Raw genomic sequence first — 14,140 nt, 5'->3', positions numbered from 1 at the left:
GGCCTCCCAGAGAGCTAGGATTACAGGCGTGAGCCACCGCGCCTGGCCGTTAACTTACTATTCTTAATACTTTCTTTTTCTAAGTCCATCCTACCTTACAGATTCTATTATAAATGCCTGAACTGCAGTCAGTTTTGGTTTTTGTGTTGGATATTCTCTACTTTTAGGTTTTATCTTACCCTATGCTATAGTGAATCAATGAGTAAAGAATTGCTTTGCCACTTGTGAAACTTATCAATCCTGGAGAAAACTGAAATGAAAATATAGAAACAGCTATTGGGACTCACCTGATTGAGTCACATCCATATTCCTATCCATATTACATCCCTTGGTGTAATGTGAGCCAGCAGTAGCTTAAGGAATATGATCCACGAAGGCCTTATATGGTGGGGAATGAGTGGTAACTTTTACGGAAACAATTTTTGCATTTTATTTATTTTTCCCTCTAGTGCAGTCCCTTGGGATGATAAGTTCTATAAATTTATTATTTTTTATGGTGGAATTTTGTTCTTTTGTATTTTTTCTGGATTCCCACCCTAAAGCCTAAAGGGGTTCCCTCTTATCTTATTTTGTAACTTGGTGAATAAATCTGCATTCACTTTTACCATGCCATTTTTGATTTTATGGATTTTGTAGAGCGTTAATCTTTTTAGTCGTGTAAGTGATGCCCACTCTATCTTAGTACTCATTAAGCTATCTGAACTTTCTCTACTTATTTTTTTCTAAAATCATTGTGAACCACATGCAGTTGCTGTAAGCCTTTTTTGAGGTTGTTTTCAGAAGTATATACGTATTCTAAGCACAGATGAATTACAGTTTTAAACATAGGCAGGGGAGTGTTTTCCGTTTTGCTTGTGGTGATGCCCATTACTCACTTATCTTTATTATCCATAACACAATGAGTAATTAATACACAGGAACAATTCTCTAATGATTTTTAAACCACTTTCTAGTGGTTTATATCTTTTTTGTTTTTATTTATTTATTTATTTTTTGAGACAGAGTCTCACTCTGTTGCCCGGGCTAGAGTGCCGTGGCATCAGCCTAGCTCACAGCAACCCAGACTCCTGGGCTCAAGCGATCCTTCTGCCTCAGTCTCCCAAGTAGCTGGGACTACAGGCATGCGCCACCATGCCTGGCTAATTTTTTCTATATATTTTTAGTTGTCCAGCTAGTTTCTTTCTATTTTTTTAGTAGAGACAGGGTCTCACTCTTGCTCAGGTTGGTCTCGCACTCTTGGGCTCAAACGATCCTCCTGCCTCGGCCTCCCAGAGTGCTAGGATTACAGGCGTGAGCCACTGTGCCCAGCCAAGTGGTTTATATCTTTTAATAGGACACGTTTAGTTTGATTTGTAATTTGGATTGTTTATTCCTAAATATTTACTTTGCATTTGTCAGTACTGTTGATATGAGATTTCTTTTGAGATCTGGTCTTTGATTGAAACCCTTAAATTAACAGGTCATGCACCTTGTTGAGAATCTGGTGAAGGCTATAATATATATTGGGGTGTGTGTGTATGTGTATGTAATATATATTCACACACACACATATATGTACATATATATAAACAAATGTAAATAATCTTGTATACAATTTAAGGAAGCTCACAGACTACCCTAAGTTTGTCCATGGGACCACAGGTTAGGAATCCTGCTTTGAGTCATTCTGAGACTAATCTCTTATTTTACAGAGGTGTTTATTGATACCATGTCTGTTCTCCCTCACACTCACCCCTGGTCATTGAATCTTCCAGCACCTTATTGGTATTATAAGTAGATTAAAATATAAATATTACATATATTTAGTTTATAAGTCTAAATCAGAAAGACAGGTGGTATGGTCTTTTTTCCCTCCATCAGAGTGATCATTTGAACAAAATAAAAGAGGAAAAAGAATCATTGTATTCACTCTACAATGGGTATATCAGTAATATACCCATAAAATTACATGGGTATAGATCTTAAATTATTGCCATAGTGCTTATCAATTATAATAAAAGTCACATTTAGTTCCATAATATGGAAAAGTGAATGAAAAAGCTGGTATTCCCTTTAATGTTGGTTATATGCAATCTATCCTGTTACTGGATTTTAGAGGCTATTTGTGTTTGCTTTATGGCCATGTATTTATGCATTTAATACAATTATTGAGCAGCTACTGTGCACCAGTAACTGTTCTAGGGAATATAGCAATGCATAAGACAGATAAAATTTCTGTTCTTCTTGAGCTTATATTCCAGTGGGAAGAAAGATAGTAGATAAATAAGAATAGTACATACATTTAATGTAATTTCAGGTAACAATGTTAAATGCAAAACAATAAAACTGGGAAAGAGGATGTAGAGTATGGTGGAGTAGAGGTTCCTCCTACTTTAGATAGTGTAATCAGAAAGATTTGAATGAAGCTGGGGCAGGGAACTGGGAGAGCTATGGAAAAATCTGGGAGGGAAGGATGCACACACAGGTCTTAGTGAAATGTCTCAAGGAAAAGCAAGACCAGTAAGAGTAGAGCATAGAGTAATTATAGATAAGGCCAGAAAAGAAAGATGAGGCCAGAAAATAGAACTCATTTACATATAGGAATATGTAGGCCAGAATAAAGAAAGTGTTTAAATTTGATCTGGCTATCTTAGGCCAGTTAAATCAGTTTGTGGTGGTAAGGCCTAAGCATTAGTATTTTTTCAAAGCTTCTCTGGTGATTCTAATAATAAACGACCAGGGTTCAGAACCAATGGCCTAGAATGAATGAGAAATATAGAAAAGAAGAGATCTAGGAACTGAGCCTTGGAACCCTCTAATACTTAGAGATACTTGGAGATTGAGAACAAAAGGACAAGGTAGCCAGCAAAGGACTAAGAAGTAGATAGTGTGGTATGAGGAACATCAGGAGAGTGTATGGTGTGCTAGAAGCCAAGTAAAAGAAATATTTTAAGAAGGATCAGCTAGTAATAAGAATTCAAATTCATATGTTGTGGCTCTAGAATCTGTGCTCTTAACACTTGTATACTGTGTACTTGAGTAGTAGGGGGTTGATTTGATATCTTTGCTTTGTGCCTTCATTATATAGCTCCCATTCTCATGGTCTAGAGCAACGTCTTCATTTTAAGTAGAATAGCAAGATGGAGAAAGAGACCAGAAAGAAGGAGCAAAGGACATGTTGCCAATTAAGGAATGTTCTCTGTAATTGGCATGGGGTAATTCTGTTTATATCCCATTGGCCAGAACTTGGCCACAGGGCTGCTACACCTAGCTGCAAAGGAAGCTGGGAAATGTAGTGGATATTTTAGGCAGCCATGTGTCTAACTAAAACATACCTATTTGAGAAAGAATATTGAGTAAACAATTATAGTCTCTGCCACATAAGATACCACCTAGAGTATGTAAATAGCATCAGTTTAGTTTATTAGAACCAGTGAAAAGTAAAAATCAGTTATTGTTTCAAAGGATTACATTTTATGAAAACAACCGACTGGGCATGGTGGCTCACTCCTCTAATCCTAACACTCTGGAAGGCTGAGGCAGGAGGATTGCTTGAGCTCAGGATTTTAAGACCAGCCTGAACAAGAGCGAGACCCAGACTCTACTAAAAATAGAAAAAATTAGCCGAGCATGGTGGTGCACACCTGTAGACCCAGCTACTCAGGAGGCAGGAGGATCACTTGAGCTCAGGAGTTTGAGGTTGCAGTGAGTTAGGCTGATGCCACGGCACTCTAGCCTGGGTGACAGAGCAAGACTCTGTTTCAAAAAGAAAAAGAAAACAACCAAATCTGAATTCTTCACAGTGATCTTAGTTTTAGACAGTAAGAGATGTTTAATGTATTAATGTGATAGTGTATTTCCTCGGTTAATTTCCGTTTCTTTCAGTGAAGGGGATGTTTTGAGTTTGCATCTACTTCAGCTGGCCTTTGGTGATAGAAAGTGTTTGGCATCGGGACAGATCTTATATGAGGTAATTGTATTATGGGTTTATGTTACCATTTTTTTCATTATTTCCCGATTTTAAATGTTTTTAAGATAATTGAAAAGCTATTCTTATATTCAAGTTAATACTGTATTCATAGTGTAGTAGAAGAAGTATTATTGTACATTAGAGATCTTCTAATCTCTAGATCAGAATATCTGATAGAAGTCTGTTTTAACTATTTTACCAAGGTAGCACTCTTCTCTAGGTGTCATTTTCCTCCACAATGAGGGGAATGAACTAGACTCAAGCTTGTGGCTTAACATACCAAGGAAAAACAGTCCCACTTTGTTCATCTATCGAGCAGTAAGCCATGGGGAGACATTAGAAGAGGGTATATGCATCTCGACTTTCAGATGACTGCCTTTTTTTCTGAATTCCTGAGGAAACAGTAGGGGTGCTGCTAATAGCCATATTTGCCAAATCTCACATACCTGTCTCCAAAAACAGGTTTTCTTAATCTGGTGTTTGAGAGGTATATTGATGGATTTCAGGCAATACATAAAGTACCTGAATTATGTATGACATTTTTGTGATCATGCATTTTTCTGGGGAAAGTCTCATAGCCTTTTGTCAAATTCTTAAAGGGATCAATAAGCAAAAAAGAAGTTTAAGTACTATTCTAGAACAAGAATTTCAGTAAGAACACAGGAATAGGTTTGTTGGCCTTGGGTATATGCACATATAAATTTGATGGTTATTCCAGATTATATTCCAGCCAGTTGTGCGTGAGAGTTCCTGTGTTTGATAACAACTTTAGAAGGTTGGTTGGTAATTATTTTTGAAAGACTAAACCTAGCTTTTTAATTTGTGTTTTATAGTATGGAACAGCCTTTTTCAGTGATTTTTTTTTTCTCTTCAATCTAAATTTTATATTTTCTTCATATTGTGTGAAAAAATCTTTAAATTTGGAGAACATTTAATTTATATATATATATTTTTTTATTTTTAGTTTTTACTGATGATACCTGCTCCAGATATTAGTTTTAAAATGACCTTTTGCTTTGAATCCCATTAAGGTTTATGTACATTTTGTGTTACAGGGGTTAGAGTACTGTGAAGAAAGATACACACTGGACCTGACAGATGGCATGTTTCCTTTGAGGGGACAGACTAGTAATACCAAATTGTTGGGATGCCAGAGTATAGAGAAATTTCGATCTCATGGTGACAGGGAGGAAGGCATGAATGAAGGTTGGTTAAAAGTACTCTAATTACGTCATGTGAAAGCTTGATTTTAGATATATCTTAAGGTTCATGACAGGTATTGGTTTTTAGAGTTCATACTCCTGGCAGTTAAAAAAGATTACAATACTAATTAAGGAATTTATTTAGGTCTGTATGAGATATTTCTTGCTGTCCAGATTGCTATATGGAACTCAAGAATTGAATAGATTAGGGTAATGAATGACCCTTTTACTTTAATCTAGCTCTCAAAACAGACAAAGAAAGGTGGTCCCTGGTCTTAACTAGTGTGACTAGTCTTTGAATAATGTTTCCCTTTGTGTGTTTTTTGAACATATATGGCAAAAAATGCCTTAGTTGCCTTGAATTTTTTTCTGTCTCCATTAGTGTCATCCCTTCTTCCTGGTAAAACATCCTAGCATAGTAAAAGTTGCATAAATTTTTGAATCCAGCATTGATTCAGATTCCGGCTCTGTCACTAGTTGTGACCTTTGACAAATTATTTAATATTTTGGAGTCCAGTTTCCCCTCTGTAAGTGGAATAATACAGTTATACCCTTTGCAGAGCCTGGCTATGAGGATTAAATGAGATAACATGGTAGGCTCATTCAGTTCTGGGAATGCTCACCAGGGCCTTGGTTGTATTTGTGTTCTTTTTTTTTTTTTTAAACATGGAATGCTTCACAAATTTGCATGTCATCCTTGCACAGTTGCCATGCTAATCTTCTCTGTATCGTTTCAATTTTAGTATATGCGCTGCCAAAGCGAGCATGTATTTGTGTTCTTATTGGAATTCTTTCTTATGAATGAATTCATAAGCATTTCTTATCTAGCCCAGAAATGCTCTCTGTCCTAGTTCCCACATCTGTTGTGTTTGTGATCCAGTTAAATATGTCAAAAACAGAACTCGTCATGAGTTCTTTTTATTCCCCATTCACAATCTTCCTTTTTCTATTTCCAATTAGTAGTGTCTCAGATTTTTACTGTCTTTACCTCTTGGTATCTCTTAATCTGTTCCTGTTTTCCATTCCACACCTACAATCCAAGTACTTGTCTTTTCTTTTTCCTTTACCATGTAACTAGATCAGTCCTTCCTAGCCGAGGTTCCTCTGAAGAATTAAGCCTTAACGCCCAAAGGCATCCATTTTAGGCAGTAAATTAACTTCTGTAGTACTAGTTATGTACCATCCTTGGGATACTATTCATTTAATTCATTTCCTACTTTCTGCCTCCAATACCTCAAAGTTGCTCAGATGTTAACCTGAAGACAAAGCCAGGATAAAACTTTTTTGATAATTATTTTTTAATAATGTCTTAAGATAGAGAAACGTTCAAGATACAAGTGAATGAATCTCTTTTTTCATACAAATGATAGAAGTGAGTTTTTTTCCTTTTTAAAAATTGTAATAGATTTATGGGGTACAAATTGAATTCTGTTACATGTGTATATTATATCGTGGTGAAGTCTGAGCTTTTAGTATACCGATTACCTCACTCTAGTGTACATTGTACCCTATAGGTGATTTTTCATCCCTTATTTACCTCCTCTTCCCCCCTTTAGAATCTCCAGTGTCCATTATACTCTTCTGTGTGTCCTTGCATAGCCATAGTTTAGCTCCCACTTATAAGTGAGAACATGTGACATTTATTTTTCTGTTCCCGAGTTACTATACATTGGTTAATGGCCTCCAGTTCTATCTGAGGTGCTGCAAAAGACATTATTTAATTCTTTCTTATTGCCGAATATACATACCACATTTTCTTTATCCGCTCCATTGGTTGATGAGCACTCAGGTTAATTCCATATCTTTGTGATTGTGAATTGTGCTGTGATAAACATAGGAATGTAGGTATCTTTTTGATATAATTTCTTTTCCTTTGGGTAGATACTCACTAGTGGGATTGCAGGATTGAATGGTAGATCTACTTTAGTTCTTTGAGAAATCTCCATATTGATCTCCATAGAGGTTGCATTAATACTAATTTACATTGCCACCAACATTGTATAAACTCCTTTTTCACCACATCTGTTGTTTTTTAACCTTTTAATAACGACCATTCTGATTGGAGTAAGATGGTATCTCATTGCGGTTTTAATTTGCGTTTCCCTGGTGATTTGTGATGTTGAGCATTTTTTCATGTTTATTGGCCATTTTGTATATCTTTTTACCTTTTTTTTTTCCCCAGCTCTATCTCCTGATACTAGTGTTTCAGTCTTTACCTGGCAAGTGAATATATATGGACAGGGAAAGCCTTCTATGTATTTGGGACTTTTCGACATAAATCGTTGGTATCATGCACAAATGCCAGATTCATTAAGGTATGATTCTTTTTTTCCTTCTTTCTCTCTCTTTTCGGTATTTGTATGTGTTGCTGATCAAAACTTAGTATCGTTTTGAATTTTCTTTTAGATCTGGAGAATATCTGCATAATTGCTCTTATTTTGCTCTGTGGTCACTGGATTCTGTTGTAAATAGGACTTATCCACATTACATCTTGGATATATTAATACATGAGAGAAGTTTAAGTCGAGGAGTTCCTCCTTCATATCCACCTCCTGAGCAGTATTTTAACCCAAGCACTTATAATTTTGGTATGTATTTCCTTAACATTACCTTTTGAGAAAAGTAACATGCAAAAGTGTGTAGACATGTATATTTGTGTGTAGTTTACACATGTCCTGTTATCTGTTCATATCTAGCTATTGTTAATTAACATATAGATAACTTAGGAAATTAATTTGATATATGTACATGAGAAATTTAATATTTATGTTTTATATAGAAATTATACTATTTTGAATTTGCTAGAAAAGATATTATTTCACAATTAATACATTTGTATTATAATAATAAGGTTTATTATCTATTCTCAGGATGAAAATATATGGGAAAGTTTATTTTAAAATTTATTATATGTAATAATTGGACAATTTGCCTAGCGGTCTGTTATTTGGAAAATTTTGTTGTATTAATGCCATTTTAAATATATGTAAGTGAATTTTTTAAATCTTTTTTTTAGATGCTACTTGTTTATTAAACTCAGGAGTTGTTCATGTAACTTGTACTGGCTTTCAGAAAGAGGTAGGTAACAACTAGCAATGTGGACTGAATATTTCTTTATTGAACTGAACTCACATTTTGGAATACAGTTGATTCATGGATCTAAACTTTATTTAGTGTTAATTATATAGACAATTGTTTCATCTTAAATGGTAGCTTCTGCTAGGTTTATGAGATTAGCAGCTAGTAGCCTCAGTTACTAATGAAACCTGCCAGAAGAGGCATTGGGATAGTGGAATGTTTTTAATAGCTTCCTATGGATTTTAGCTACTTGAACCCCAAGGAAAAGAGTGAAGTAGGTCAGTGCTTTATCACAATCTTGTTTGTCCTTCCTCTTAAATCTCCTCAGAGAGCCTATGAGGAAATTAGGTAATACAAAGAAGGTACGTAGCACAGTGGCACATTGCTTGGCACAGGAAAAAAGAAAAAATGTATGTTGAAAAATACTTTTCTAGGGGAAGAGGACGTGGCAGACCTTTTAATTGGTTATCAGTCAGATGTGGATGAATGAATTTGATTCACATCAAATCTCTTTTACATTAGACAAAGAGGAATCAATTGCAGGAGGTTTTTTTTTGTGTGTGTCAAGTTTGTCAAGATGTTACCAAGTCTATCAGCTTTAGAGAAGACAACAGGGTTACCATTCATAAAAACATACGCTACCTAAAATACCCTTGTTTATAGTGTTATCATTTATAACTGGTAGGCCTTGATTAGTGCAAGAACCAATCCCCTTTCCCTGCAAGAAAATGTAGTCTTTCATAATTTCCATTTGGTGTCTTAGTTTTATTCAAATTTAAAGTGTAGAGTAATTTATTAATTCTTAAATCTGATGGTTTGAATTGAATATTGTTTGATGTCTTATTGATTTATCTATTACAGACTTTGACTTTTTTAAAGAAATCAGGGCCATCTCTCAATGAAGTCATTCCTGATGGTTATAATCGATGTCTCATAGCTGGTCTTCTCTCACCAAGACTTATTGATATTCAGCCTTCCAGTTTAAGTCAAGTGAGATGATTTTTAACTATATTGTTTCTTTCTGTTGGACCACATATTATTAGCTTTCTATTACATAAAAAAATCTATTAGATAATTTCTGTAAATGTAGGTGAAGTAGCATAACACCCACTCTGGATGATCAGTAGCTGCGGTCTTGGGTTTGGCTTAAAATTCGTACTCCTAAGACCCAGTAGGCCTTAACTTGGGCAGCAGGTTCACTTAGAAGGGTATAGGACAGGAAATACATCATGACTGCAGTAGGCATGTCATGAACAGAAGTCCTTATTGCAGTCTAGGGGCCATTTTCAAGCCCCCAGAGAGAACAGCATAGGTGCAAGAGAATGAGACCACATTAGTGGAAACCCTCTTGGCTTAGGTGAATTTTGTGGTTTAGAGCAACAGAGTGTGGTCCCTGGCATCAGCTTCACCTGGGAACTTGTTAGAAATGCAAGGTCTTGGTTCCTACCCTAGAGCTACTAAATCATAAACTCTGCGGGTAGAGCCCAACAATCTATGTTTTAACATGCCCTCCGTGGGATGTAATTTGATAGCCATTGTTCAGTAGTAACCAGTGTCTTATGAAAGCCTATTAGTAGTATTCCAAGTTCCTTCAACTAAAGACATGGTCAGTTACAGGAGTTAGACTCAGTCATGGAAGCCAAAAATCTTAACTTCCTAATGGAAGTTAATGTCCACTCACGGTTCTACTAGTCCCAATCAGGAGACATTCTTAGAATAAGCAGAGTTGCCTGGTGACACAGCTAAATTCATCTTTATGAGTTGCTAGTAATAGAGACTTTTAAATATCAGATGAAATGTAAATGTTGTTGCTGATAGTTCAGCACTCACAGTTGGAATTTAATACTTAATTTCATGGAAGTAAAGAGGAACACTGAATACTATTAACATGAGGAGATTTTTTTTCCTTTCCTCCCTCCTTTTATTTATTGTACTTCCCCTCATTTTGATTTTTCTTTTTATGGAACCTCATTACGCAAATGTTGTCTAACTAGAGTTGATCTTCTAATAGCTTATCCTTTCTTTCCAGCTGTTTATTTCTTGTTCTATATCTGTGACATTTCTTTCTTTTTTTTTTTTTTTGAGACAGAGTCTCACTCTGTTGTCCGGGCTAGAGTGCTCAGCCTGGCTCACAGCAACCTCAAACTCCTGGGCTCAAGCGATCCTCCTGCCTCAGCCTCCCCAGTAGCTGGGACTACAGGCATGTGCCGCCATGCCCAGCTACTTTTTTCTATATGTTTTTAGTTGTCCAACTAATTTCTTTCTATTTTTAGTAGAGACGGGGTCTCGCTCTTGCTTAGGCTAGCATTTCTTTATTATTATCTTCCCTTTTTCCTATCAGATTTTTTAAAAATTGACCTTCATTTTTAATTTCTGTGAGCTCTTACTCTTTGATGATTCTCTTTTCGTAGAGTTTTGTTCTTGTTTTTATGGATAAAATGTCTTCCATATATGTTTAAAGTTTTATTTTGTTTTCGGTATTCTCTCTCTTTTCTCTGGAGTCATTTTTCTTATATTATTTTGGTCTTTTTGATGCTGGTGGCTATCCTCAAATGTTTAGTGGACTTTGGTTGTCTGTTCGTATGTAAAATGGGTCAGTAACAGATTAATAATTTTTATCTTGGCTAGGCGCAGTGCCTCACACCTGTAATCCTAGCACTCTTGGAGGCCGAGGTGGGAGGATAGCTTGAGGTCAGGAGTTTGAGACCAGCCTCAGCAAGAGTGAGACCCTGTCTCTACTAAGATAGAAGAAATTACATAGGCATGATGGTGTGTGCCTGTAGTCCCAGCTACTCAGGAGGCTGAGGCAGGAGGATAGATAACTACTAATCTACTTTCTGTCGTTACAGACTGATCTATTCTAGAAATTTCATATAAATGAAATCAAATAATATGTAGTCTTATGTAACTGGCTTCTTTCATTTACCATAATGTTTTAAAGGTTCATCTGTTATAGCAAGTATCAGTACTTCATCCCATTCTATGGCTTTGTAATATTCTTTTCTATGCAAATACCATGTTTTGTTTGTCTACAGTTGGTGAGCATTTGGGTTGTCTCCACATTTTGGCTATTATAAATAATGCTTCTATGAACCTTCATGCAAAGTTTTTGTGTGGACGTGGTATTTTCATTTTTCTTGGATATGTACTTGGGTGTGGAATTGCAGGGTCATATGGTAACTTTGTGTTTAACATGTAGAGAAACTGCAGACTGTTTTGCCAAGCGACTGTACCATTTTACATTCAAACAGCAGTGTATGAAGGTTGCAGTTTTTCCACATTTTCACCAATGCCTGTTATTATCTGTCTTATTGATTATAGCCATCCTAGTGGTCATAATCATTTTTCAGTCTTTAAAATTTTTTATTCTGAATTAGAACTTGCTGCCTCTAAATTCATATCCTCTTTCTTTACATTTCTCTCGTTTTTTTAATGCATGGTTTAGGAAGAACAGTTAGAAGCTATATTGTCAGCAGCAATTCAGACAAGTTCCCTGGGACTTTTGACTGGTTGTATCAAAAGATGGATAGCAGAAGGTAAGATTCTGATTTTTAACAATTAAAATGTTTGTTTTGTGTATTTAAAATTATCAGTTCACTGTTGGTTGGGTGTTTTTAGTAAAACTTTTTATTTTTTTGAGGTACTTGTAGATTTACATGCAGTTTTAAGGCATAATACAGAGATCCTGTGTACTCTTCACATTTTCCCCCAGTGGTACAATCTGACAGACCTTTAGTATGTCACAACGGGGTCCCTCATGTTGCCCTTTTATAGCCATACCTACCCCCCACCCCCATCCCTAACCTCTGGCAACTACTATCTCTATAATTTTATCATTTTAAAATACATTTATAAATGAAATCATACGGTATGTAACCTTTTGGGATTAACTTTTTTAACTTAGCGAAATTGTCTAGGGATTCATGCACACTGCTCTGTGTATCATTCTCACTCATTACACACATTGTGTTTTGTTGTGTACCAATTGAGAATAAGACATCAGACTTCTTTACCCATAAATATTTCAGGATTGTTTTCTTCTAAGAATAAGGACATTCACTTACAAAACCACTTGGTGATTATAAAAAAATCAAGAAAATTAACACTGATATATACTGTTATCTAACCTAAGACCTTATTGAAATCTTGCCAATTGTCCCAATAATGTTCTTTCTGGCATTTTTTTGAGGAGAGTTCAGAATCATGCTTTGTGTTGTCTTTTTAATCTTTCTTAATCTTGTACAATTTCTAAACTTTTGTCTTTCAAGAAATTGACTTTTTTTATTTTTTTATTTTTTATTTTTTTGAGATAGAGTCTCACTCTGTTGCCCAGGCTAGAGTGCCGTGGCATCAGCCTAGCTCATAGCAACCTCAAACTCCTGGGCTCAGACAATCCTCCTGCCTCAGCCTCCCAAGTAGCTGGAACTACAGGCATGTGCCACCATGCCCAGCTAATTTTTTCTATATATTTTTAGTTGTCTGGCTAATTTCTTTCTATTTTTTAGTAGAGACGGCGTCTCGCTCTTGCTCAGGCTGGTCTCGAACTCCTGAGCTCAAACAATCCTCCCACCTCGGCCTCCCAGAGTGCTAGGATTACAGGCGTGAGCCACCGCGCCCGGCTGACTTTTTTATTTTTAAATAATATGGGCATGTTACTTTGTACACAGCTTTTGAATTTGTGTTATTGTTCTTTCCTCATGATTAGATCTAGGTTTTACATTTTTTGATAGCAGTACTACCTAAAATGATAGGATCCTTGATGTGCTGAGAAGGATACTTACATCAATTTGTCTCCATTAAATGTTGATGTTAACTTTGTTCTCTTGGTATGGGTGCTGTCTGCTATGATTCTTTACTGAAAAGTTGCTAGTCTTCTGTTTGTAGTTAATAATCATTTTTTATTTTTTCTTTCTTATTAACAAAATAAGAACAACCAAATTCTGCTGCTAATTTGCGCTTTGTTCTTGAATGGACATGGAATAAAGTGGTTCTCACAAAAGAGAAATTTGACAGACTATGTAAGTATTGTAAGTCTAAATTTAATATTGAAAAACTAATCTTGGTTTATGTTTTAAATACACAGTAATTTTTAAATATTTTGAAGCTGTAAACTGTTAAAATTTGAAAAGTCGCAGAAAACTATTTCTTTTTACATGAAAGTGACAAAAGGAATTTTTGACCAAGATTCGCAATAGATTGTTAAACTGGCAACATGCTGATATACCCAGAATGGGAGGTTTTAGAATTATACCTTATCTTTTGGTTTTATGAGTTTAATCTGCAAAATGTGCCGGTGATGTAGTAAGGGCAATGTGCCAGTAAACCTCAGAAGCTCTTCTACTTACTAACTTTCTGTTTAAAATATTGATAGAAGTTGGGCGCAGTGGCTCGCACCTGTAATCCTAGCACTTTGGCAGTCCAAGTTCAAGACCAGCCTGGGCAATATAGCGAGACCCTGTCTCTACAAAAAATTAAAATAAAATAAAATATTGATTGAAATGATGAAGTCAAATGGCAGGGTAAAAATACATCACCCTTTCTTCCACCAATAGATGTTATTTTCATCATGGCAAATCATTTTTCTTCCTGTCTTGTTAATCTGTTGTACACTTTTGAGTTTTGAGGTGTCATGAATATTATACTACCCCATCATGTCCAGTTAGTCCAAAAATAATGTTAACAGTACTGTTAATACGAGATATATGATGATACTGTAAATGAAAGTAAAATTTAAGCTTATTTAGGTGTATGTGTTTTAGTAATTTCTTTTGTCATAATGAATGAACAAATGGACTTTTGAAGACATTTGACTATAAATAGCTTCCCCTCCCCCCACCCCCAAGGCAGAGTCTCACTTTGTTGCCCAGGCTAGAGTGAGTGCTGTGGCAGCAACCTCAAACTCCTGGGCTCA

The 14,140-nt window shown here is 35.7% G+C and overlaps 1 protein-coding gene across 1 annotated transcript in view; it reads left to right on the top strand.

Moving 5' to 3' along the window:
• AHCTF1 (AT hook containing transcription factor 1) overlaps window positions 1-14,140 on the top strand; it is a 93,339-nt gene that overhangs the window by 22,663 nt on the left and 56,536 nt on the right. Inside the window, exons 7-14 of the mRNA XM_012644341.1 lie at window positions 3,865-3,949; window positions 5,005-5,155; window positions 7,334-7,466; window positions 7,558-7,739; window positions 8,168-8,229; window positions 9,091-9,219; window positions 11,675-11,765; window positions 13,158-13,247. Of these exons, the coding sequence (XP_012499795.1) occupies window positions 3,865-3,949; window positions 5,005-5,155; window positions 7,334-7,466; window positions 7,558-7,739; window positions 8,168-8,229; window positions 9,091-9,219; window positions 11,675-11,765; window positions 13,158-13,247 (923 nt within the window). The remainder of the gene's footprint in view (window positions 1-3,864; window positions 3,950-5,004; window positions 5,156-7,333; window positions 7,467-7,557; window positions 7,740-8,167; window positions 8,230-9,090; window positions 9,220-11,674; window positions 11,766-13,157; window positions 13,248-14,140) is intronic.

The sequence above is a fragment of the Propithecus coquereli genome, unplaced genomic scaffold (genome assembly GCF_000956105.1).
Source record: "Propithecus coquereli isolate 6110/MARCELLA unplaced genomic scaffold, Pcoq_1.0 Scaffold210, whole genome shotgun sequence".
Classification (NCBI taxonomy): Eukaryota; Metazoa; Chordata; class Mammalia; order Primates; family Indriidae; genus Propithecus; species Propithecus coquereli.
The sequence above is the reverse complement of the archived record's forward strand: the minus strand, read 5'-3'. Positions and strand labels throughout refer to the sequence as shown.